This window comes from Onychostruthus taczanowskii, unplaced genomic scaffold, assembly GCF_017590055.1.
Source record: "Onychostruthus taczanowskii isolate IOZ18803 unplaced genomic scaffold, ASM1759005v1 scaffold29, whole genome shotgun sequence".
NCBI lineage: Eukaryota > Metazoa > Chordata > Aves > Passeriformes > Passeridae > Onychostruthus > Onychostruthus taczanowskii.
The window spans coordinates 5975723-6001267 of record NW_024500239.1 but is presented as its reverse complement, the minus strand read 5'-3'; the positions used below and the strand labels follow the sequence as shown (position 1 = coordinate 6001267).

At 35.9% G+C, this 25545-nt stretch overlaps 1 protein-coding gene across 1 annotated transcript in view; it reads left to right on the top strand.

Annotated features, from left to right (window-relative positions):
- LOC121337750 (dynein heavy chain 5, axonemal-like) overlaps positions 1-25545 on the top strand; it is a 152442-nt gene that overhangs the window by 27708 nt on the left and 99189 nt on the right. Inside the window, exons 26-41 of the mRNA XM_041408038.1 lie at positions 694-897; positions 2742-2822; positions 2906-3310; positions 3454-3572; positions 5035-5171; positions 6233-6395; positions 8919-9030; positions 9355-9483; positions 10877-11076; positions 11180-11333; positions 13617-13883; positions 14081-14209; positions 14610-14825; positions 16406-16552; positions 18181-18353; positions 21237-21415. Of these exons, the coding sequence (XP_041263972.1) occupies positions 694-897; positions 2742-2822; positions 2906-3310; positions 3454-3572; positions 5035-5171; positions 6233-6395; positions 8919-9030; positions 9355-9483; positions 10877-11076; positions 11180-11333; positions 13617-13883; positions 14081-14209; positions 14610-14825; positions 16406-16552; positions 18181-18353; positions 21237-21415 (2815 nt within the window). The remainder of the gene's footprint in view (positions 1-693; positions 898-2741; positions 2823-2905; positions 3311-3453; positions 3573-5034; positions 5172-6232; positions 6396-8918; positions 9031-9354; positions 9484-10876; positions 11077-11179; positions 11334-13616; positions 13884-14080; positions 14210-14609; positions 14826-16405; positions 16553-18180; positions 18354-21236; positions 21416-25545) is intronic.

Sequence of the window (25545 nt, the reverse complement as noted above, 5' to 3'; positions counted from 1 at the left end):
ATCAAAAGTTGCTTCAGAAAAATCTTTTAAATATACTGTTCAAATATAATGATGACAGTGTAGAACAAACACCATATGCAAGTACTACCAACTGAATATAAATTATGATCACTCTTCCCAGGTGAAAACTCTAAAGTTAAACTGTAAGCCTTCATATGACACCTATTATACTACAGTTAATACAGTACAAATATTTTAACAGGCACCAAAATTAGCACTAAAACCCTGGGAAGGTCTGAGGTTTAGACAGTAACTGAAATTTGTTGAAGGACAAGAATGAACAGTACTCGTAATCCTGTGGCCTTAATTGTCTCACCTGGGAACAAAATATAAATGTATATATTTAAATGTATCTGTGCTGAAAAGTGTCTTTGTAAAAATATTTTCCTATGTTGATATGACATGAAAAACAGATCAGCTCATTTCAGTGGAAAAACCCACATTCAAGTCTGCATATAATAATTAAGATTAAAAAAAAGAATATTTTATAAAATCAGCTTTAACTAGGACTATAGCTCTGTAGAAATCCAAGGTGAGAACAGGGAGTCTCCCTGTGGATGTTTCTCTGCACTTTCTGTCTGTTCTTAGAAGTACTTATTATCTGAGCCACATTGCATATTCTGTAATTTAAAAATAAAAATAAAATCCCAAACAAACTAGTGGACATTTTTTTTCTTGTTTAATTTATACCAGGTTGAACAAGCTGTTGCTTTAGAGTTAGGTGATGAGAGCAAACTCACCAAGGTGGTGGCACTGAAACCTTTGGACAAGCAGATCATCGAACATAAGGATGTAAACAAAGTGGTGATGCAACTAAATACAATTATTTTGTCTCTTAAAACTGAAGCACTGGTTCTTCTGAAGACCTTTTCTGAATTTTCGGACATCTGGAACAAGGTTAACTACAAGCTTAATATAATATGTTGCTGTGTTGTAATATCTAAATATATTTTAAAAAAATAAGGTTATTGGTTGCATAAGTGTTCCTACTTATGTACTACTAAGTGTGCTCAGTAGGAAGCATTGGTTTCATGGTAGAATCCATACACCCATAATTCCTGTCTGCTCTTGTGTGGACCAGAACTTGCAAATCTTTACCAATTAAAGCAGAAGGACACAAAAGAATTTTGACGCATAAACAAGCTTATGCTTTCATATGCTTATCCATCTTTCTTACAGCATCTTTTCTGCAGGTGTTATGAAAAAGAATAGTTAAGCAGAATCTCTTAGAAACTGGAGACTACAAAAGCTATTCCTGAATATTAAATTGACAGTTCTTCTTAAGCACTTAAGTAACCACTGCTGAAAGATATTTTTCTATTTCTTCACACACACACACACACACACAAGAAAAAAAAAAAAGATAACCTGTATCTAGGAAATCTTTCAGCAATGAAGATTCGAAAGCTGAAGTGAATCTGGGCTCATGGAGTTATTTTCATTAGGAAGGGGGTCAAGTCACATAAATGGTAAAGTTCTGAGGAGTGTTTTGTCAGGAGATTCATAATGAAATAAAACCTCGTGGTTTTATTTCATTCAGTCCATTCTGACTAGTGAAATTCAGCCCTGTGAATGGACAGCTACTGGTCTTACCTATCAAAGGTGCTTTAGGAAGGCAATCAATTTGATAAACAATCAAAACAGGAGTAATCTTTGTAACTACTCACTGTTTTTAACTTCCCCTTCCTAAATCAACCCTTAAGTGACTCCATTCTCACAGCTGACTCTTCTGTCTGGGCTGAGAGAGGGCATTTTCACCTCTTTGTAGCTTCTGAAGTTCCAAAGCTTAATGCTCAGTTTGGTTGAGATACTGTTTGAGCTAAGAACATGTTGGTAGCATGTCATTTCACCCAGAAAGACACAATCAGATTGGGTGATGCAGTACAAAGATGTTCCTTTTTTACTAAAATCTTCTAAAATAATCAATTAACCTGGTTCTTTAACTTAAAATTCTTCAGGAATTGTCACTGTTCCCCCCACCTTTACAATCTCTGTTGAACAGAGAGGTGCAAACAGATTCTCAGGGATCTCACAGGGCAGACTGCAGGGGAACATTGCTGGGAGGGGTGAAGATCATCTGTTTGTAATTGAACTGAGAATCTTGCACATTTTTGAGCTGGTGACACTGATTTCTCACCTCTGCGGAGACTGGCCTACCTAATGAAAAGGAAGGGTGCTCACTGCTCTATTGCCTATAAACAATCTTTAGCAGGCTAAATGCCCTCTCTCCCCTTAAATCCATCCTTCCCTGCCAAACTGTTTTCTTCAAATGGCCAGGAGGCCATCTGCACCTAGAAACTGCAGTTTAAAGATGCTGTTTCAGGAAGGGTGAAGATAACTGAGAGCAATTCCTCCCATTTAAATACCTGTTAGAGGACGTGAACTTCTTTTGTGGGGTTGCAGACAGAAGGAAGACTAGGAAGGAAATATTTCCCACAAAATTTTAGCAGCTATGTTGTAAATTTTGCAGTAACATTTGGATGGACAAGAGATAACCTGACCTGTTTCAGTTTTTGAGTTACAGATTTCAAGTCCTTTAAAGAGTATTATACAAAAAATAAGAGTCAGGAAAGGCAGTTTAAGTAAATTAATTTGTGCTTATACTAATTTATGCTTATATCTCAAGTCCGTTTAGAGAGGGAACATTTTGTGTTTGTACAATACATCAGGCAGCTGGGTGCCCTGTGGGTTATTATAAGACCAATGTTAAATAGAAATTAAAATAAACTTCTTTTAAGTAGGATGCAGAAGAAAAAGTGAAGGAATTTATAGATACTAAACCAACGATGGCTGAATTCCAATCTCAAATCAGATACTTTTCTGTAAGTATTTTATCTTTAATAAAAATGAACTGCTCAGATAAATTTCAGTGAAATTAAATGCTGAACACTTGTATTTTTCTTAGCAATTAGAAATGCAAATCAGAGAACTGCCCAATCATTGTGCACTGCAATCAGTGGAAGTTGCAACTGAGTCATTGAAAATAGCTTTAATTCAGGAATGCCGCTCAGGACAAAGAACATTTGGATTAGCTTTAAATAAAAAGTCTGCCACAGACGTGGGTGAAATTTATTCATTTATTGAAAATGTTAGCAAGAGGTTAAGCAGACCTATCCATGACCTTGATGATGTGCGGGAAGCAATGGAAACACTGAAGGAGATCCGAGAGAATGAGATTAAAATTGACATGACAGTTGGACATATAGAAGAATCTTATTCTGTGCTTCATAAATACAATCTGCTCTTTCAAGATGAAAATACAGAAAGAGGTGATGGATTGGCCTATGCCTGGAAGAACCTAAACACACAGGTATTGTAGTTATGTTATCTCTCAAATCATTATTATCAGCTCTCTTAATATTCAAATGATAGAATAAACCTATTTACCTAATTAATTTTTGTTTTCCACATTCGTTATTTTGTGCCTGTTTTTTTCTCTTTGTCTGCATATAGGCACGACAGGTTGAGGACTTGCTGCTGAAGGTACAGCCAGTCATGAAAACAGATTTACTGAGAGATGTTCAAAAATTCCAAATTGTTACTGCAGGATTTTATAAAGAATATGATGAAAAGTAGGTGACCTGTGTTGCAATACAATTATGCTTCATTAGTGATTGTTTGAAAATAGTGTATCTAAAGGGCTTCAAAAAATAAACACAGCACAGCATCACTGTATATATTACACCTGAAAAATAGGTCTAATTTTAGATTTGTATAAGGTGGGCATACAGTTTTACTGTCAAAGATTTGTTCCTGTAATTTCAGTGCTGGAGTCAGTGATATTCCATGAGGGTTAATAGGTTGTGGGGGGGAAAAAAAATCAAATTCTCGATCCAGATTACAATGTAATGGTTTTTGGATGGTCTTAACTCAATAAAGCTCATTGGGAGATATTTAACAGTAGGTATTAAAACAGTGTCTTGGATGTGACTGGAGATACCAGTTCTAGGTATTTCTAAATTCACTGTCTTACTCAGCCTTACTTTTAAACTTACTTTATCACTTTTGAAGATATAAATTGTGGTTCATTGGGTTGTTGCTCCTACAGTAGCAACAAGGAAAGAAAGACAGGACTTGGTTTGACCTGCAATGGCTCTAGGACAATGCCTGACTTTTGAGGGTTTCCCTCCTCCTTCGATGACCTCAGAGCAGCATGGTTCCCAATGGACTGTGTCACATCCTGGTTACCTTCACTACATCTGCCCCAGACCCTGCTTTACTGACTCACCTTCCCTGCTTGACCTTGGTCCTGTGTAATTATTGTGGACTTGTCTAAAAACCAGGACTATCATTGGAACCTGCTTACCAGCCCCCGGGTCCTGCTCTTCCTGCTCAGGTTCTGTGGGATCATACCTTGGCTGCCTTTGCTGACTGTGCTTCTGCTTTCACCTCCTGGTGCCATTTCCCTTGCCAAGCAATCAGCCTGCTCTGCTTTCTGCCCATCTGCCTGAATTTCTTTCAAGAAATAACCATAGCACAGCAGAGGATGACAGAATTCTCATCCCAAAATATTATGATATGGCCAAGAAGTGGTCCCAGGTGTGAGAACTGGGAATTGCACCCCGTCCTACGGCTGAGATGTGCTCATTAGGCAAAATGGTATTTTTGCTCATATTTTATCATTACTTAATTAAGGTTCTCTTGCCAACTACACAGTTTTCACTCCTGATTTATATATCTGCTATCTTTCCCTTTTAAAAATAGAAATGAAAATAATTATTAAAATCTGTTTTACAGAAGAAACAGGAAATAACAAAGATAAAACATTTGCAGATCTTCAGCTGTTTGTAAGATGTATGGTAACACAGATGAATTTTTTTAATTAGCAAAGAAATTGGGCTTTCTTTCAGGGACTACTGAATATGTAATCTTGGTACACTGAATATGTGCTGCATTTTTTCTTTTAGTGTCTTGTGAAAATTTAAGAAAAAAATGTTACAAAATATTGCATAATGTTCAGTAAGGATGGTTTGGGTTCTGTTGTGCTTCTTTGTGAAACCTGTATTTTCAAAGAATATTTTTTGGTTTTTACAGGGGCCCCAGTGAGAACAATATTCCTCCCCATGAAGCAAGTGACAGATTACAGATCTTTCAAGTTAAATTTGATGAACTGTGGAGGAAGTATCTCTGTCTTTCTAGTGGGGAAGAATTATTTGGTCTTCCCATCACAGGTAGTTTCTCAGGGGATATGAGTACCTGTTTCTAGGCTATTACATTTTTCTCATGATTCCTGCTAAATGCATGGAAATTTAGAAAAATTCCTTGCAGACAAATCTCCTTGTAGTAAATTACTATGGTCTTTCTTATGAAAAGCAGCTGGGTGAAGCTGGCTCTCGGTGTGCACATACATAAACATCCGAAATACTGCATTAGAAAAATGGAAAAATACTGCATTGCTCTGTGTGTGTCAGGGTCCAGATGCTTAGCTCTCTTGCTTTTGCTGTTCAGAGCTAAGAACATCTCCTGCCAGTATTCTGCCCTGTACAAATTTGGGAAACATGTTGCCAAAGTACTCAGATTGTCCCTGCTCCAGTTGCATAATGAATTCCCTTGGGCTATGCAACTGATCTGTAATGTCCTTATGCCCCCTAGTCAGACACAGTTCCTTTGGAAGGCTGTGGTGTGAACTGCAGCAGAATGTATGATAAGCACTTTAATTTGTGCATATTAAATTGTGTATTTTCCTGTCTGAGGACATATGCAGTAATCCAAATATATTTTGCTAAGAATTCCAAAAGATATGAGAGAAAGTAACTAAAACATTTATGTTAAGGATGTCCATTTTAAATACTTTCATTGTCTAATATATTCTATATATTTCATTTGAAAACAAACCTATTATCCCCAAACTCTGCCACTTAAGTAAATAGTGTAAATTAACATAGGGGATATTTTAGTTCTTGTCTAAAATTATATTGTATTTCATTTCCATTTCATCTACTTTTAACATTGTATCCCTCAATTCTGAGATTACATATACTGCTACAGAAGAATATTGATTAAAAAAAAAAAATCAGTGATCTAAACAATTACTGTGCATCAAAATCTGTTCTTACATAATGTAAGTGGAAAAGTTTGTTTTCCTAGACACTATCTAGAAAACTACAAGTCTGATTTCACTCATTTATTAAATAACATTATTAGAAATGCATTGATTCTTCTGTTCATGAATACATTTGACATGAACACCTAATTAACATGCGCGAATTTCCAATTTTAAAATTTGAAACAGAGTATCCTGAACTTCACAGAATTAAACGTGAACTTACCTTGCTTCAGAAGCTTTACAGTCTTCATGATACAGTCACTTCTAGTATCGAGAGATACAATGAAATGCTTTGGAATGATTTAAATATTGAAAAACTTAACAGTGAGCTCCTGGATTTTCAAAGCAAGTAAGTTGTTTTTTGGTTGAAGTACGTGCAATTTGTATTTCTAGCTGTGTTTTTAATTAGCTCGTGAAAATTTCTCCAAGGAGCTGAAGAATGTTGGTACATCTCGTGCTCAGTGTTGGGCATAAGTGCACTGTGGTGCAATATCCAGCTGGTTTGGGAGTCACTTGAGGTTTGCTGGGGTGTATTGACATGGTGGGCCGTAGCTTATTCAATAAACAAGGTGCACACACCTGTGTCAAGGTGGTTGTGAATATAAATAACTTTCAAAGCTGATTTTATACAGTACCTTCTCAGTGATTTAGTTAGTTTAATCATCTCAGTGATTAATTAGTTTGCATCTAATTAATTGTTAGTCCATGATATTAGATGGAATTTTGAACCTACTGTTTTTACTGTTTTTTTATTTCTGCACATTTGTCTAAATTATAATTTTTATTTCAAGAAGGGTAAATAGCCACACTAAATTCTGAGTTTGAAGCGATAATATTTTCCACGAAAAACGGAGTGAACTCTCTTTTAATCATTAATTTGAAAAAAACCAAACTAACAACTCAACCTCTTTTCAGAAAATAAGAATAGCAAAAATTAATGTTTGTCAAATGTATATACTTCTGCATTTGGACAATATAAGGCTTCATCCATTTCAGCAGAATTTTGGAATCTGCATCATAACATTTTCTGTAGTTAACTATATTTTAAAGGCTGCAGGACTTTTCATTCTTCTTTCTCCAGAACCCTGAAGGAAGCCATTGCACAGCAATAGTTTTCATTTATGTATTTCTCTTTGAACTTCATGTGTGACATTTTTGTTTTTCCTCTCAAGTGTTGAACTATATTTGGAGCAGTGTGACTACCAATAGGCAATAAATGCTTTTTTTTTGTAATAAAAGTCAAACCCAGTACTATCCTTCTTTTGGCAGTTTGCTAACATTATTGCATCAAGCTGTTCTCTTTAAAGGCAGAGAAATTGAAACAACATACAGAAATTGAAACAACTCACAGAAATAGCTAAGGTGGTATGCTGTCTTATAAAAGAAGCAGGAATGCTGGAAGTGCAATTACTGCTTTAGACTAATTATAAAGATATGCATTGTTCTTTAATGTAATTTTGTTTTGCTACCTTTTAAAAATAATAATATAATAGACAACTTAAAATAATGAAAAGTTAAAAAAAATAACTGTACGTAAAAATAAATCCAAATAGAAACAGACAAGAAGGAGGAATATTTAGGGAGCATTATAGAAGTATATAATAATAGCTGGAGAGAAGTTTCCCTTTATATTTTACTGTGATACTGTGTATAGCGAATGTCCAGTAAATTTAGGACAGAAATGTAAACCTGATCAATGGAGTAGTTTTTTAACATAATGTGCAGCTCATGGAACTTGCTTTTAGAAGATGTTATTGAGACTAAGACAAAGGAAAAAGTTATTTGAATTTTTTAAAAGGTTACCATTTTCATTGCCAAGCTGATAGATCCCATTTCCAATAGCCATCCCTAGACAAGTTTATTAGATGTTACTTGCTAAGCCTCAGGATAGAAGTAGCCAGGAACTGCACCTTAAAGCCTTCTTGATACAAGACAGAGTATAATTTTTCCATTCTACAATGCTTTTCTCCAACATATTTAATGCTATCTACTGTTAGATTCAAGAGAAAAGACTATAGCAGTTATTCTAGTGCCATGACAGTATGCATATGTTCATCTGCCTCTTACCAGCAAGCAATGAAGAATTTGCACATGTTCCAGCATCGTGTGACAGATCTGTCTGATTCTGAGCTGTGAAAAATGGCGAATTTTTTAATGGAATTTGTCATTATGGGCAGGTTTTATGCAGCTTTTAGTTTCTGGAATTGAGCTGCAAGAGAACTGCTGTCAGTCTTTGGTCCATAGCTTTGGCAGATGAAAATTGGCATGACTGGTTTAGAAGTGAGAGGACTATTCACAGTACAAGAGGTTCTTCATTTTAAATTTGTTTTCATCTTAAACTGTGCATAAAGGAAAGTTTTGAATATCTTTCATACAAACCAGGTATGAATTAAGACTTGTTTGATTGAAACAGAAGTTTTTTTTTCTCTGAAAAAGAATAGTTTTAGTTTAGGATGTACTTATTTTGCTGGGAAAATATATGTTATTTAATCATTTTACCTCTTTACAAGATGAGGTGTGTTTTCAAATTTTACAGAAACAATGACACTGCAGGAACTTAATTTCAGGTATGGGTTTGCACATGAAAGTAACTTCCTTTAATTCAAACTGGAATAGAAACCAAACCATTTGAGTGCAATTTGTGCTTTCTTTAGCAGCATTTCATGCCTGCAGTCACAAATGACCACCTATATATGATATTACCAGCTTGCAGCTGGACTTTTATTTGCAGTCTACTGGCCAATTCATTGAAAAATTACAAGATATTGTACTGTTAAGAGAGGATGGTGATTATTGAGAATAATATTTATAATTATTAAGAATAATTATTATTATGAATAATATTTCTTCTTTCCTTTTGTGCTTTTTAAAGAGTCCGAAAGTTACCGAAAGCATTGAAGGAATGGCAAGCTTTTCAAGACCTAAAAAAAAAAATTGATGACTTCACTGAGAGCTGTCCTTTGCTTGAAATGATGAAAAACAAAGTATGTTCAGCATAATAATTTGGAGATAAGAGTCACTTGAGAAACTGTATTGAAGGCCATGTTATATGACTACAAGATGCTTTCCATAATTCTTTTTTATAGATAAAAGCAGCTGTATTTATAGCAAAAAATCTAGTTAGGCTTAGTTATAGAAAAATAAACCAAAAGACTTTGTAATGTGATTAGAATAGCTACTAATACTTTCAGTGGGATGGAAGTCAAGACTTTCCTATTTGTTTAATAGCTGCAGTGCAAAATATGTGATCATTCTAGACCTAAAATTAATACAATTTTAAAAAATCCCATCCCTATGGACTTTTCTAGGCAATGTTGTCAAGACACTGGGAAAAAATTGCAGAAGTAACTGGGCATCACTTTGATGTTGACTCTGAAAATTTCACTTTAAAAAACGTAATGGCTGCCCCATTATTAAAACAAAAAGAAGATATCGAGGTATATGTACTTTTCTGTTTTGTTTTGTTTAGGTGGGTTTTTTTGTTTTTTTTTTTTGTTTTGGTTTTTTTTTTTTTTTTGGTAATTATTAACTTGTGATTTGGTGCTTTTGAAATCCTGTTTCTAGTCAGCTTCGTAACATTAAAAAAAAATTGGTATAGTTGAAGAATTCCTTTGAAAAAGTGGAGTTTGGTAGTTGGTGTTGACACTGATGGTTAGTTTATTTCCCTTTTATTCTGGAGAAGATTTAAATATGTAGATGGTATTACACTAATCATTCCATAGGAGGTCTTCTGTTGTTTTAAGAGTAGTGTGATTATGTTATGCTTCTTATTTAGGGTCTGCCTACTTATATATTTTTTTCTTCCCTTTAAATGTCTAACCAGAGAGAAAAAAACAGTTGATGTAAGACTGATCCTGTTAAGTGCTAAAAATCCTTGGAACACAGTAGAAGTGGAGGATATGGGATTAAAGAAGAATGAGGTTGTTTTGTATTTCAAAAGTGATCCTTCACAAGAGCATGGATAGATGAGAAGGCAAATGAAGTGTGCACAAAGCTGTAAAGTCATTGTCTCCTCCATTTTGGGGACAGAAGTTTTCTAGCAAGTGCCTTAGCTTCATGCTTGTTAGCTTTTGCAAGAACAAAGCATAGCTAAAACTAAAGAAGTAAAAACCCCAACAGTTTCTAACTTCAGTTCCATGGTCATTTAGCTAAATCTGTATTATTTCCAGAGTAGTGACCACTTTAGTCTTGTTCCACAAATGAGCATTTTTAAGGCAAAACCATGCAATCAAACCTGTGCTGTACCCAATTCTTGGACAAGAATTTCAGCCTTGCAAAAGGTTCGGAGTTCCCCCTTACACTTCAGGAAACACTTTAAACCTGCAATAGAATTTTGGGATCCGGTCTGAGTGTTTGATCCTTTTCTCTCTGATGCAATTACCAACTTTATGACAATCCTGTTCTTACTGTCTTCAAGAAGTAGCAGACAGGCACGTTGTCAGTCTACACTCTGTTCTCGGAATATTTATTGGTTTTGATTGGCAGTGTTTATTTTCTTTAAACCCTTCTGTCAGTTTATTTGATTTCAAATATTAATACGTACAGAGAGACAAATTCTTCCTGCAGATCCACTGATTCAGTGAATTTTATGTGTGTAAGATGGTAGTAGTGGTGAAGATGGAGTATAGCCCATTAAATGTACCTATTACAAGTAGTACTAGAATATAATCTTGTTTGAAATATAATAACTTTGAGGTGTTTCAATGTATATTTTCATTAGTCTGAATTTACACTGAGATCTGGATCAAACCAATACATTTTAATAGCCTTTATAAGTGTGCTTTATAATAGCATTAGATGACTGTAATTTTCTATTTTAATTTTACACAGGATATCTGCATCAGTGCTGTCAAAGAAAAGGATATTGAAGCAAAATTGAAGCACATCATCAGTGAATGGAGCACTCACACTTTCAGTTTTGGCCACTTCAAAGCTCGAGGAGAACTTCTTCTGAAAGGATCAGATATATCAGAGAAAATAGCTTTGGTGGAAGATAGCCTCATGATGCTGGGGTCACTGATGAGCAACAGGTACAAAACTTAATAAATGTACATATTGTATAAATCTAATCAACCCCCAGGCTAAACAATTATCATCTTAGGTTCTTCTTCCCTTTAACTCATGTTCATGCAGGTATAATGCACCATTTAAAACCACTATACAACAATGGGTTCAGAAGCTGACCAATACTGCTGAGATAATTGAAAACTGGATTACTGTACAGAACCTCTGGATTTACCTTGAAGCTGTGTTTGTTGGTGGTGACATTGCAAAACAACTACCTCAGGTATATTGATGTATGATAATAATATGTTATACCAGGAGATTAGCCACCGCACAAGGTTTATTTGCATTTAACTCATATAAGATTTGTGGGCTGTGCGTGGGCAGTTCAGAGAAGCTTTGCCAAACTAGGATCTGTCTGGTTAAATTGCTTAGAACTTGGTGAAACCTACAGGAACACAATTGTTTATAATTCAAGTTTAAATGTTCCTGTCAGTGTGCAATATTAGTGAATTAGCACAGGGCTCAGAACTACTTAATGGCACGAAACTGATTTATTGCTTTTGCCGTATGTGCAAATATACCTTTCTTCCTGTGTGCACATGTTTATAGGCTATTAGCAGTAATAATGGAATGACAGATTTTGAATTTGAATTCTTTACTTGCTAGGACTCAGTTTAATGAAATTCCACAGAGAGATGCTGCCAGGCTTGGGAGCTGTGCGTGTGCTAATCTGTGTGAACCATTGCAGCCTCTTCAAAAGCCAGTGATGACCTTCCAAGGTAGCAGCTGCACAAGAGCTAAGGAGTGATCTGAACAGGAGAGAAATAGCAGAAAAAAAAATCATCCTTTTGTTGTGCCTCCTAATGAGGGGTTTTCATAGAGTTCTAACAGACCACAGTTCAGTCTTGCTGGATCAAATGGTGTAACTAAACAAAGCCATTATTATTGGGAAATTATTAGGTATGAATTTATTTCAGGATATATATTTTATAATTAAAGCTTACAATATCACAAATTAAGATTAATTTTGTAATCTAAATAAAACTTTCTCAATTGTTGTTTAAACAACAATTTATTTTTTTTTTGTTCATGAGATATATTTATGTTGTTAGGGCTCATCAGAGAATCAATAAACAGCTTATGCAGATGAACAAATGCTACTAAAGCTACTTCTTCCAAGGATGATAGATACATGAACCAATATTCTGGAAAAAAACAAACGTAGTGACTGTCTTTGATGAAGGAGGAGAAGGAGCAGCTTGGTGGAGGAGTAATGAGGAGTGGGTTTAATTGCAATTTCTGGATGAATACTGCAACAAGTAACTGTTAGCATCTGGAAATTAACAAGAAGATGAATAATGTTCAGTCAATGTGAATTTGTTAGGAGCAAAACATGTTGGACAAATCTAATTTACTTTTAGGGTGGGAAAGGAGCTTTGTGGATAGATGAAAAACAGTAGTTGCCATGTATTTGGATAGGTTTTTGCCATTGTCTCTGATAGCACTACCCAAAAAGGTGTTTTAGCTTGCTGGTGTGCAAAATAAAGAAGGGTGGAATGCATAAACATCAATAACCAATAACTAAAATATTGTAACTGGTTTTGGCAGAAGAAACATACTGACAAATTTGAGAGAGCATAGAAGAGGGTGGTAAGAATGAGGAACTATCCGGGAAGGAAGAGGCACAAAAGATTCAACAAACTAGACTTGTTTGACTTGAAGAAAGGAAAAACTGAAGCAAGAAAGTGATAAGGTTTTTTTTAAAATATTAGGGCTGTTCTCAACAGGAAGGAAAAACCCTTGTTCTCAGTGTCTGATTTAGCTTAGATATTAGAAAAGAGTCACCAATATCAAAAATTGCCTGGAGAGGCTTCTAAATCTCCATCATTGAGCATTACTAAACACAAGACAGAGAGATATTTTGGGTATGCTCCTGCCTTGTGACAGACAAATTGCTTTGGATCTTCTTTTGAGATCTCTTCTAGCTCTTAGACAATTTATGATTCCATTAACATTTCATTTGTTGTAGGTGAAGAAAGAGTTTTTAATGTCAATATAGCCAATATATTTTTATGCATATATGTCAATATGCATAAAAATATTTTTCAGCTTCCAGTCTGAGAATTTGTCTCCACCTACAACACTTGTAATGTACCAGTGGGGCAGCTTCAGACTGTGTATACTGGTTTTGTTCATCAAGTGATGCTACTAGCAGCTTACATGACATTGTGTTCCTGTTAGCATTCCTGTTAGGAAGGCTATAATTTCTGAGAAAGCTGCTTTTTTGAGTTTTCTCATGTGTGTTGGAATCCTTTTATGTGGAAAATTTTGGTGCCCAACATGAAGTAAGACATTTCCAGAGCTGTTCCCATTGTACTCTTTCTCTTGCAATTTGAACTCTGGTCAGTAATAAGCATGGCTATAAATATTCATACATAAGTTGTCCAAAGAAGACTTGATGAGCAAGGGAGATATTAAATTGTTACCTTGTCTGATAGAATTATTTAATTTTTAGAATATGAAAAATATGAGGAAAGGCTAATGTATTTATCATGTACTTCAGGAAGCCAGAAGATTTCAGAACATTGATAAATCGTGGCAGAGAATTATGCAGAGAGCACATGAAACATCAAACATTGTGCAGTGCTGTGTTGGAGATGAGACTTTGGCACAGCTGCTACCACATTTGCTGGAACAGTTGGAAATCTGTCAGAAATCACTGACTGGCTATTTGGAAAAAAAGCGGTTAATATTTCCAAGATTTTTTTTTGTATCTGACCCTGCTCTTCTGGAAATCCTTGGTCAAGCATCTGATTCCCACACTATTCAGGTACAAGTAATAAAGCAATAGTGGTCTTATGGTTGATATCACTAAGTGAAGACTGTGGCGGATTTTGTTGTTTATTTGAGAGAATTTCTTTCACTTATGGAAAGATTTACAGAGTATTCTAAGACAGCATTTAAAGACAAACTAAGAATGCCATATCAGCTCAGTTTATGGAGGCTTTTTTTCTGATTCTATTGTAGGCACATTTATTAAGTCTGTTTGACAATGTTAACCGAGTGGGATTTCATGAAAAAAACTACGACCAGATTTTATTGTTTGAATCTCAAGAAGGAGAACAGGTCAATATTATTGAACCAGTTTTAGCTCAGGTAATGAAAGTATATATTACAGTTTTTCATGACTTGATTTAAAGTAGATTTATGTTTTAGAGGCCGACAGTATTGCATCATGTTATTATTTTACTTGCTGAATGAAAACCTCCCAATGTGAAGAGCAAGAGCAAAGAGTAGCAGGGACAGAACATTTGTGCCAGTTTGTAACGATTGCTTTACCTGTTTTCTCAGCAGCACTGCTGTGAAGTGCCAAATCCATCACATATCTCTAGAAGGGCAGTGGAGCAGAAAGAGGAAAGGAAGCTTTCAAAGATTAGAGAATAACAAATACGGAAATGGGAGTACGAAGGACTGGGAAAAAAGTCACGTAGAGCTCTTGCTTCTTGTGAATTATTCATAAAATAATTCTCTGAAAGTACTTTCTTGTTTATTTCAGGGCAATGTGGAATTCTGGTTAGGTCAGCTGCTGAATGGGATTAGGAAAACAATCCACACCATCATTAGACAGGCGTCAATGGCCATTAATGATTCAGAATTTAAGATGTATGACTTTCAGGCAATGTTTCCTGCACAAATAGGGCTTCTGGGAATTCAAATTATCTGGACCAGAGATGCAGAGAAGGCACTGAACAGTACCAAAACAGACAAAAAGGTAGTATTTAATGAGTCTTTGGGGATTTATTAAAAACATTGTTTGTAACAGTACATACTGTGAAAAGTTAAAAGTAACATGTAGGAAAAAGCACAAAGTGCTAGTTAATTACTCGGAATAACAAATAAACTATCAGGAAAACAGAATAATAAAAAATGTGTTAAGGAGTCACACCTCCTCATTATTCCCCCAGCATGTGCTTTAGAATTGCTCCTAATCCTGTGATTTTCTCTGTTGTTTTGTTAGGGCAATCATCTTAAGAGACAGTTTCTTAGTTCAGGAATATGGGGAATTTTATGTTACATTCACAAAATCAAATTTGGAGAGAAATAAGAGCTCCTGAACTTTGGGGAAGTAACTGTGTTTTGTGGACATTGGTCTACTGTATCCAAATATATTACATCCTTCAGCTGATGAGCTCTTTTTTTAGGGAAGGGGAAGAATAGAATCTGTTCCAGGAGGTGTTAGTTTAATCTCAAACACATGGATAAGATGTTATTAACAACCAAGGTGTCATTCCTAATAATGAATCTATGAATGAACAAGGAGAGGATATGAAATAAAGGGTTGCAAACCACCATTAATCAGGAATATACAGTGAGATTGAACAAAGAACGAGTAACAGCATCCTACCATAAAAGTAAATGCAGGGCAGATTCCATGCTGTACTTTGATACTGTGTGAAAGTAAGGGCTTAGACTATGGAGAAAACCATGTACTGCTACATTTTTTTGCATTGTTCAAAGTTTAAAAAGACCATAAACTTGCTTTTAGTTCACTCTAGTTTGTAGAATAACTAGGTATAAAGATTCTTTTGCATAACAAGAAAACAACTTTTGTAGTTTTTTGGGCTGAACTGTATGTGTGTTTTTGGGGGGTGTGAAGGTTATTTAATTCTCTGTCAGTTTTAACAGTATTTTCAGCAATTTTCTTTTCAGAAAACTGGGTGAGTTTTTGGCTCTGCATATATTTACAGAAAGCTGGTGTGATTCTTCTGTCACACATTTGGAATGGGGTATAAATGAGCTGCTCTTTCTTAAATTTCAGTGCTTTTTGTTGTGTACATCACTGGCAGAGGCTTATGCTATTTGTGTAAGTCAATATTGTATAGTCAGTATTTGTGGAACTTTGTAACAGATCTGGTACTATAAATTAAATTATTATTTTAGTGTCAGCATCTAAAATTATAGCATGTTTCCCCCTTCCTCTGCTTAAAGGACATGACAGATCTTCAGGTTGAGCTGATATATACTACCTAAAATCATTGACTGATGGTTTTGAATATATGCAGGGATGCAGTCAGCTGAAATTGTAATGTATAGTAAAAGGAGCGAGAGTCTTGGAATAAAATCTTACAGTGTGACCTGTTCATCAAGGTATAACCTTATTGTACTCTGTTGGGAAAGAACGCATGCATGGAAGGCAGCCTCCAAATCCAAATTTAGGATTCCAAGCCTAATAAATACAAAGCAGAATATGGACATTATAACCCTGGATATTTTCAAGTTTAAAAAAAATAAAATTCTAGGTATTGGAAGAACAAATGGTGTTTGTATTAATATGATCATTCTTGTGGAAAGGTAATGCACACAACAAATCAGAAGTTCTTGGAACTGTTAAATGATTTGATTGACATGGCGACACACAATCTGACAAGAATGGAGCGGACAAAATATGAAACTTTAATCACCATTCATGTGCACCAGAAGGATATCTTTGATGATTTGGTAAGTTTTGGAAAACCATCAAGGGATTTCTGTATGGAAGGTCTTGCACATATAAAAAAATTATAAGGAAATCTTAGAATCTGTTCTCTTTGAGTATCTCTGACATTACTGATGTGATAGAGCATATCAGATTTAGTTTGATTTAATATGGATGTGATACTGCAAGAAGGGTGAATTTTTATATAGGTGTGTTCATAGGTTTAGACTTCAGTTTTTTTAAATGGTTGTTTATACTCATCATGCACAAATTCACTGTGAGCAAAAGAGTTTAACTTTTAAAATTAAACTGTCCTCTCAATTTGAACATTTGATGCATTATTTGATTGAAATGTAAATGTAAAAAAGACCCTTTAGTATTCCTGTGAGTGTTGTGATTTCTGATCCAGCCTATGTGTTGATGTGAGGTAATAGTTATTCAAAGATAAAAGCAGTGAATCTTCATATATTTGAAGAGGATAGTGACAATAAATATAACGGATATTTCAGTTTTTTTGATAATTGAGTTTTGTCAGGTTTCTTTTAGATAAGTATGTTGAATAATGAAAGCATACTTATAAAAATGGAAGTAAATTACTTCCAAAGGGCTTGAATAATTCAAAGGTCAATAATTCAATACTGATTGCTTAATTTGTGCATATATTTTAGGAAGATAAAAATTAAGTGCATGTGTAAAGAAAATAGGAAACAATAAAGAAAAGTACTGAAATCTAGAGGGAAAACTAAGTTTTATAGTTGGCTTCTAAGATAAGCATGGGGTTTTATCCTCTGCCTGTGATTTTAAATTTATCTTCATAATTATTTTTTTAATTAATTTAAAGTCATATTATAATAAAATTATGGAAAAATTGTTTAAATCTGTAGGTCCTGTATATGAAATAAAAAGTCAGGAGCAAGTCCACAAGTGGGGAAAGGGTTCTTAAATGGTATATGTAATAATAGCCTTCTCTCTTAAAATATTCTATTCTGTTCTATTCTATTCTATTCTATTCTATTCTATTCTATTCTATTCTATTCTCTGCTAAACACATCCTTTAGTGATTGAGATAAAGGAGAGAGAAGTGGCTGAGATTCCAGAACCTCCTCATCACATTACACTGTGTTTGCAAGGTCAATAACCAGGGCAACATTTTCTCTAAGAGGCCAGTGGTTTTGAGATCTAGTGTCAATAATAATGAATCTATTAATTACCACAAATCTAAATATGTGTGTAGCAAGTTCATACTGAAAAATACAACCCAAATAAATAAGCACTCAGTTGTCTACACAACATATTCAAATGCTGTGCACAATTTAGTATTTCTGTGAGTAATGGTGCAGTTACCATGTAGGACAACCAGTATTGTTCATTTTTTATGTTTTCCATGACTGTTTTTCAATATCTCTGTAAGGCACAATTCATAATCTCTGTGCCCAAATCAGAGGAAAATCAAAGTTGACAGAAAGTTCGGAGCATGTCATAGACAGGTTTGAAAAGATAATTCCAGATGTCTTGACTCCTGACAGAGTCTGTGCTCATTCTTCAAGGTCATGAATTTACATTAAGTAGACTTCTTTTTTTCTGTATGGAATTTAAGATTAATTTGTTACTGATTCATTTCTGTATTAATGATTTTTCTTTTCCATAATAGGTCCGTATGAACATTAAATCTCCATCTGATTTTGAATGGCAAAAGCAGTCTCGATTTTATTTTCTTGAAGACTTGGATAAATGCATTATCAAAATCACTGATGTAGAGTTCACCTACTGCAATGAATACTTGGGCTGTACAGACAGGCTTGTTATAACTCCCTTAACTGACAGGTATTTGTAAAAGTAATGAAGTGCATAGTATAGGAGTTAAGATTTATTAATACTTCCTTTGACTTAATTCTTTTAATTTTCATGAGGCAGAATTACTTAGGTTGCCCTACAATGCTGCAATATCGCTGGTGAACAGCAGAGGCCAGTGGTTATATATTCAGCTATTGAAAGCAGGTTGAATTTGAATGTTTGCTTGAGCTACCTGTGATGTGATGGGTGTTGAAAATCTTGTTCTCAAAATAAATATGTCTGAACACCATGCACATCACCAGCCTAAACAGAGTCAATCTAAACACCAATATATTACTGCTTTCAATAAGCAAGTAGTTGCATGACAGTTTGGAATTCCAGCAAGTGATTAATTTGAAATCAACCTATAGGAAAAAGCAGTAACTCAGGACACAGTATTGCATAACTAGTGCCAGTATGGTTTTAAGCAAGGCCTATGGAGAATTGCAGGAATACAAATACAGGAAAACTCTGAGGGCAATCACAAGGAGAAGATTTTATTGCTGGAGTGTTTGTTATACAGCACAGTATAAACTTCATTAAATGCCTATTTTCCTATAGTGCTTGATTGGTCAATCAAGCCAGGCAAGAAGCAGATGTATTTGCTATGCCAGAGGTTGTTCTTTTATATCTGGATACAAATGACAAAATTATTGTCAAAATTATTATGCAGTCATTTATAGAATTATAGAATGGTTTGGATTGGAAGGGGCTTTAAAGATCATCTAGTTCCAACCCCCTTGCCTTGGACTGGGACATTTTCCACTAGATCAGTTTGCTCAATGCCCCGTCTTGAGTTTATGTTGGAATTGGCTTTGCATTCTTTGTGCTACTAGATTTTATTTATTCATGAAAACAGATTTTTGCCTATTTCTGATCAAAAATTATTCCCTCTGAGCTATTTAAGTGAGCCAAAACTTTGCATGTGGATACCTGGCTTTTAATAAGTAACACACATCTCCCAGACTCTATCTTATGCACCCTACTGTTCCTATGTTAGACAGAAATTTGTTTGCAGCAGTACACATGCAGTTGATTAGTGGCTACGGCAGCACTAACACCCTGAAAATATTTTTACCCACCAGGAGAGCCAGTATCAAGAAAATGTAGTCATTCAAAATTTGTTCACAGAATTAAAAGGTAGCCAGGGAAGTGGTTATGGCACCAAGCCTGCCAGAGTTCAAAAGGTGTTTGGACGAAGCTTTCAGGCACGTGGTGTGGTTTTTGGGTTTGTCCTGTGCAGAGCCAGGAACTGGACTGGAACTGGACATGGGATATGTTATGATTCTACAAGATGCTGTGTCACACAAGATTGAAAATTAGCACAGGGTGACATGATTGAAGAAAACAAGCCTTTTAAATGAGTTTAAACTATAATAATAATAATAACAGCAACAACAGAAAGGATGGGCACATCTCTCTTTGGGCAAACCTGGAAAAGCCAAACAAACCTGCAGGGATTGGAGGCTACCCGCTGTTACATATTGAAAGAGTATTTGAAGCAGAAATGTTTCCTAATGTTAGCATGGGAAACATGTGCCTAAGCAATGTTGCACAACAACAGATTTTATTCCCCTTGTGGGCTTTTTCCATTTTAATATTTATAATACTGCTGCGTGGAATTGTCTGATCTTCTGAAAATTTTCAGGTAATGATGTCTTTGTTCCATCAATCAGCTTGGAGTCAAGTCCTGTTTAGCTAATGATTTCATGTTCAGAGAGCTTCCCTAAGCATGTGGCAAATACACACAGCTGGTAGTACATTGCATTAAGATAATGGCACTGAAACTGAATGCTCCTACACGTCATGTCTGACACAGTCCATGTCATGGCATACACCAAAAATTAAGTGAAAGGTCTGCATAGAAATTGTGCTATGTATTCAGTTTGTCCTTACCTCAGTTTGTCCTTACCTCAGTTTTCAGTAGCAGAATTGTTCAGAGTGGTATTTTTTATGTGTTAAATGTCAGCCTGTTAACGGAGTAATAAGGTGATGAAGCATTTTTACTGCTATTGTATTAGAATGAGTATTCTGTTGTTTCTTAAGTCATAATAGGTGCTATCATTTTGGATTTTTTCCAGTGCCCATTTTATCTCCCCACATAAAGCTATTGAATTTCGCAGTGCTAAAATGTGTTTGCTGTGATTTTGGGGCGTTGGAGGTTAGAACAAGAGGCTTCCTTACACCCTTCAGTAACCTCCCCACCATCTGGGAAGGCTGAGACTTAAACTTGAGGATCTCAACCCAGGATGGAGGCTGAAGCAGAAGATGGTTGTAGGACTCATGGATTCCTCCTTTTTCTCCATTGCCCATTGCAATCTCTACTCTCATCCATTGCCGTCCTGGAACTCAAAGACCTCATATGGCTGGCAGCACTGCTGTGGTTTGGCATGCTGCTGTGGAAATGTCAAGAACAGGAGGTGCTTCCAGCCTCTGTGCCTCCCTACTGCCAGATCAGAGAGCCCATCATGAGTACTCTGGAGACACAGAGGGAGGGGGAAAAGGCATAGATCCAGTGGCTCTGGGTGCTGCAGAATGAGGCTGCAATGGAGGAAGGGTGTATGATAGTCTGAGAAAATCACAATACTACGGTATTTTGGTGTTCAGCACTTAGAATTGGCCTGTGGATTTCCTGGGCTGTTGCAGTCATGGCTGTGCTGGATGAGTGGTCTGCCTTTTCTGCAGGTGGAGAAAAGCTGGTCCTGGTAACTCAGCTTCACAGTGTGCAAGGGGGTGACTGAGGACTCACCACAGGGAAATACATTTCTGCCCCCTTCCCCAGCTCTGGATAATACTTCTGTTGTGGCTGCATTGATGGACTTAAAGTAGTTAATGGTAGGAAAAGATTCACAGATCTGTTTTTTCTGTCTTTAGGTGTTACATCACTCTGGCACAGGCCCTGGGCATGAGTATGGGTGGTGCACCAGCAGGACCTGCTGGGACAGGGAAAACAGAGACAACTAAAGACATGGGCAAATGCCTGGGAAAGTATGTTGTTGTTTTCAATTGTTCAGACCAAATGGACTACAGAGGACTCGGTCGTATCTATAAAGGTAAGAAAATACCTGCTTTATTCTTTTTAGAGTTGTAAGTTTTTGCCCCTTCAGTGTAGTGAGTTAGCAATTATTTGGAGAGCACTTTCACCTCTGTTTCCTCTTCTTTCCAGGCACTCATCAACTTGACCAGATATTTGATTTTATTTGATTTTTCCTCTCTTTCTTCCTGCATGTTTTTCAGTACTTTTTTGTTTGAATATTCTTCAATGGTGTTTCCCGTCTATGTCTTCTTTTAATTTTCCCCTTTTAATCCTTCCTACTGTTTGAGATTTTTTTAATGCTTTATCCTACCCCTCCAATGTGGAGAGGATTTATATTTATTATTTGCTATTTTTGTGTCAAACAAGACAATCAAATGTGAAGCTTAATGATGTTGTGCAAGGCAGGAAAATATGCAAAGTGTTGCAGTGTCTTATTTAACTACAGGACTCTTTTGAAACCAGGAAAATTACACAGTGGTCAAACTCTGATAAATATTCATGATTAGCAAAATTTTGAATTTAGTTTTGCAAACAGTGATCAGTGATTCCAAATGTGTAGATTTCATTATAATGGTCTGTTTTATTGTATATAGCTGCATTTATATATGTACTGACAGACCACAGAACGCCACTATTTTCTGTGAGTTGTGGGCTTTTAACTATAACACAATGCATCATAAACAAAATTTTCACTGTTGTGATATCTCCTGAAGACTAAAATATAACCTGGGGATAATATTTAGTTTCAATTAAGAAGGCAGTGAAACTGGCTGTGATTTTTTAAGCAGAGGAACATTTCTGAGCTAGAAATGGAACCACCTATGCATGTGAATACCTTAAGTTAAGGTCACAAGTTTCTCAAAGAACCTCTTGTAACCCCCACAGATTTGGGTCAAATTTTACTTGCACATCATTTATCATCTGTGCAGGCCTTTAATGTCACAGGTTTATTTTGCTCATTGTTATTAGACAGAAGAGTCCTGAGATATCTGAGTATGCTCATAATGCCAAACACAGTCATCTACTGTACCTGCAATCATCAGTCTGTAAGGGAGATGTCAGCCTTTGTTTCTCCTTGCAGTGGGTTTTTTTGGTCTTTGATGTCACCAAATTGTTGTTTTCTTCTGCTGTGCTCCTTCTGTGAGAATATTTGTATCTCATTATGTAAGCACCTCTTTTCCTGACTCCATGTTGATTTCCCTTCTTAGTACTAAACTGTTTGTGACTCCTGTCAGTTCAGACACCTAGTTTTGTGTCCTTGCTTTTTTTCTGTCTTCTTATCTTGAGCACTTTGGTAACTTATCCTTTCCCATTTCAGATTGAGGCAGTAGTGACCATTGCAACTTGTTGTTCTTTCTTTTATTAAAACTGGACCTATGTTTCTGTGCCTAAAAGCACAAGTTGTGTTTTAGGGCTCAGATTTCTTTTTTCTGTTGTTTTTCTATAAGCTGACCATTTTCCATGTAGTATTGACATCATATGCTTCAGAAGCAAAGTAATACTGTGTAATGTGTCCTTCTCTGGCTGCCTCATTTAATGGCATGCTGGTGTTCAATATGAGCTAGGAAAAAATATTTATAGAACTCATCTAATTGCTGCTCAAGTAACCGTGATGCCTGTGACTGCTTACTTCAGTAAATTTGCAAGTGGGATCATAGCTTGCTTCTCTGAGAATTTGCCTGAGAATTAGGTAATAGATTCAGCTGAATAGAACCTGAATAGGATGGTATTTTTCAGCAATGATATGGCTGTTGTGTGTCTGGGAGTAAAAGTAAGGTTCTGTTCTTACACAAGTCATTGATGCTTTTGTTTGTGAAGGGACATTTGAAGTCAGTTGTTTTGGACTTAGTGTCGCTGCTTGGAAGGGTGTGGCTTGCAATCACCTTTTTTATGTCTTTAAAATATCTGCAATTTCTTGAAGAGTGGATACACTGAAGTTAGGGAAGGAAATGAGCGCTTTTTGATTTAATATAAAGGGCAAAGTGAGTTCAGATAAATATTCTTTACTGCACATGAGGTCTTCAGTGGAAAAAAAGGATAGTTCTTCTCAGCTGTAAAGGCACTTTCATGCAGACTGATAAGAAATTTCTCATTAACACACTACCTATTTCAGTGCTCACAATGGGAAACTTTTCAGAATTCCACGTCTGTGATAGGCTTGGTGGTCCATCACCAGCATTTCCACACCCAAACTTTTCACTTTATCTAGTGCCGTAGGTCAAGTCCTAAGATATTAGCAGGTTTAGCAGTGGGGAGAAAAGAGGCAGGGAGAGGGGGTGGTGTCCTGTCTGCAGGCCTATTTCCAGGCTTCTTCTGTAAAGACAAGAAGTTTCATCTTCAGAAAAAAGAACTAGAAAAAGATAAGATAACTAATATGGCATATATTGTATACTATAAAATTATGATTTGAAGCTCTTCTGGTTGGGTCAGAGCTGAGGTTTGGTCTTTCTGTTTCCCTGTTTCTATCTGCTTTGTTTTTCTATGTGACTCAAGAAATTCATAGGCAGATGATCTAGTTGATATATTCAAGGCCTAGACTTTGATCTGTGATGGTTTTGTTTTTCAAATTTGAACCAAAATGTAGATTCAGATACAACTTGTCACCTGAACTGGACCAGAGGTAACCTGAGAAAGTACCAGGGATGCAAATGGGTAGATGAATTTTCAAGGTTTCCCATATATCAAATTCAGTGTTGAAATTGCCCGTGAATAGCAAACCAGGGATACTTGATCACTGTTCCTGAAAAGGGTTGGTGGATACCCTTCAGAAAACTTTTTGTCTGTGGTTGCCTGCGGATGGGTATAAAATTGTGTTCACTGTGGTTCTGTTTTCTATATCTACAGTCAAGCAATTCCAGTCTTACCTGAAGTAACTTTTTGTAATTTGGTATTTAATGCAATATTTAACATAAGATTGTGTATTTCTCTTAATTCAGAAGGTGAATAGACAAGTCTGGCACTCTGTAAATTCTTTCAGGACCAATGATTACTCTTTAGTTTGCTGCCTCTGGGTTGCATTTTGGCTGATAGAGCTTTGTTTCAGTGACATTTCCATTGAATTATATCACTATAGCTCTACTCCTATGTAAAATCTGGAGAAAAAATGTGGAAAAATGCGTGGAAGGACACATGGCTCTGCATTGCAGATATACATTTTATAGTCTGGGGGGCTAATAGCTATTCTGTGAGATTCTTTCATCATTTGAGACCAGGTTTGTAGGATGTCTGTACTGACTGGGGAAGGGGCATTGCCATATTTTTTAGATATAATTAAAGATCTCTTTAGTCCTGTCATTTATTTTCTGCTTTTACTCCATTTCTGTATTTGATAACCATCATATGTTCAGCATGGGGACAGAATTTAATTCACAATATGGCAAAATTACATTGTCTCTGAGCTGTTTTGCAGCTGAGAGATTACTTGCTGTGCCTTTGCTTGTGTGTGTGTTTTTAGCATAGATGTGTATTTTCTTTCCTTTTTCAACACCACCAGAATGAAATAATTTTGCAGGAACTGAGTTTATTCAAAGCTGTGGGATATTGGCTTTGTCTGAGAATGAGGTTTCCTAACTCCATGCAGCAGGTGGCATTACAAAACAAGTGATTTTTTTTTTCCTTTCCCAAAGAAAAAACGATTTGGTCAGAACTGAACCTCACCATTCTATACAGAAATTACTTTCAAAACCCTTTAAGATACAGACAGTAAGTGTAAGAGACAATATTATACAGAACTAAGTTTCTTAGTTAAAAACTATCCAGCTTTAGAGATCTTCCGTGTTGCATCCCAAAGCGTAGATATTTATGTTTAATAAACTAAGCAGAAAAAACCCACTATTTTGGGTTTCTTTTTAGGATGGATCCTAGGAGTCATATAACACGTTACAGAAGGGGACAAATGAATTTGAGAAATCTCTGCAATAAGTTTTTGGGTTTTTTTTGTTTGTTTTTTTTTTTTTTTGGTTTTTTTTTGTTTTTTTTTTTTTTTTTTTATCAGGGAGCAGCAAGAATGGGGGAGCTCCATGAGAGAAGATGAGCCAGGAGCTCAGGATGGTCAGCACAGAGGCAGGGGCAGGGACTTCACTCAGCAGGGCACAGTCCCACAGTGCCTAAGCAGGGCAGGCTGTTGGCAGCTTGTTCCCATCCGCA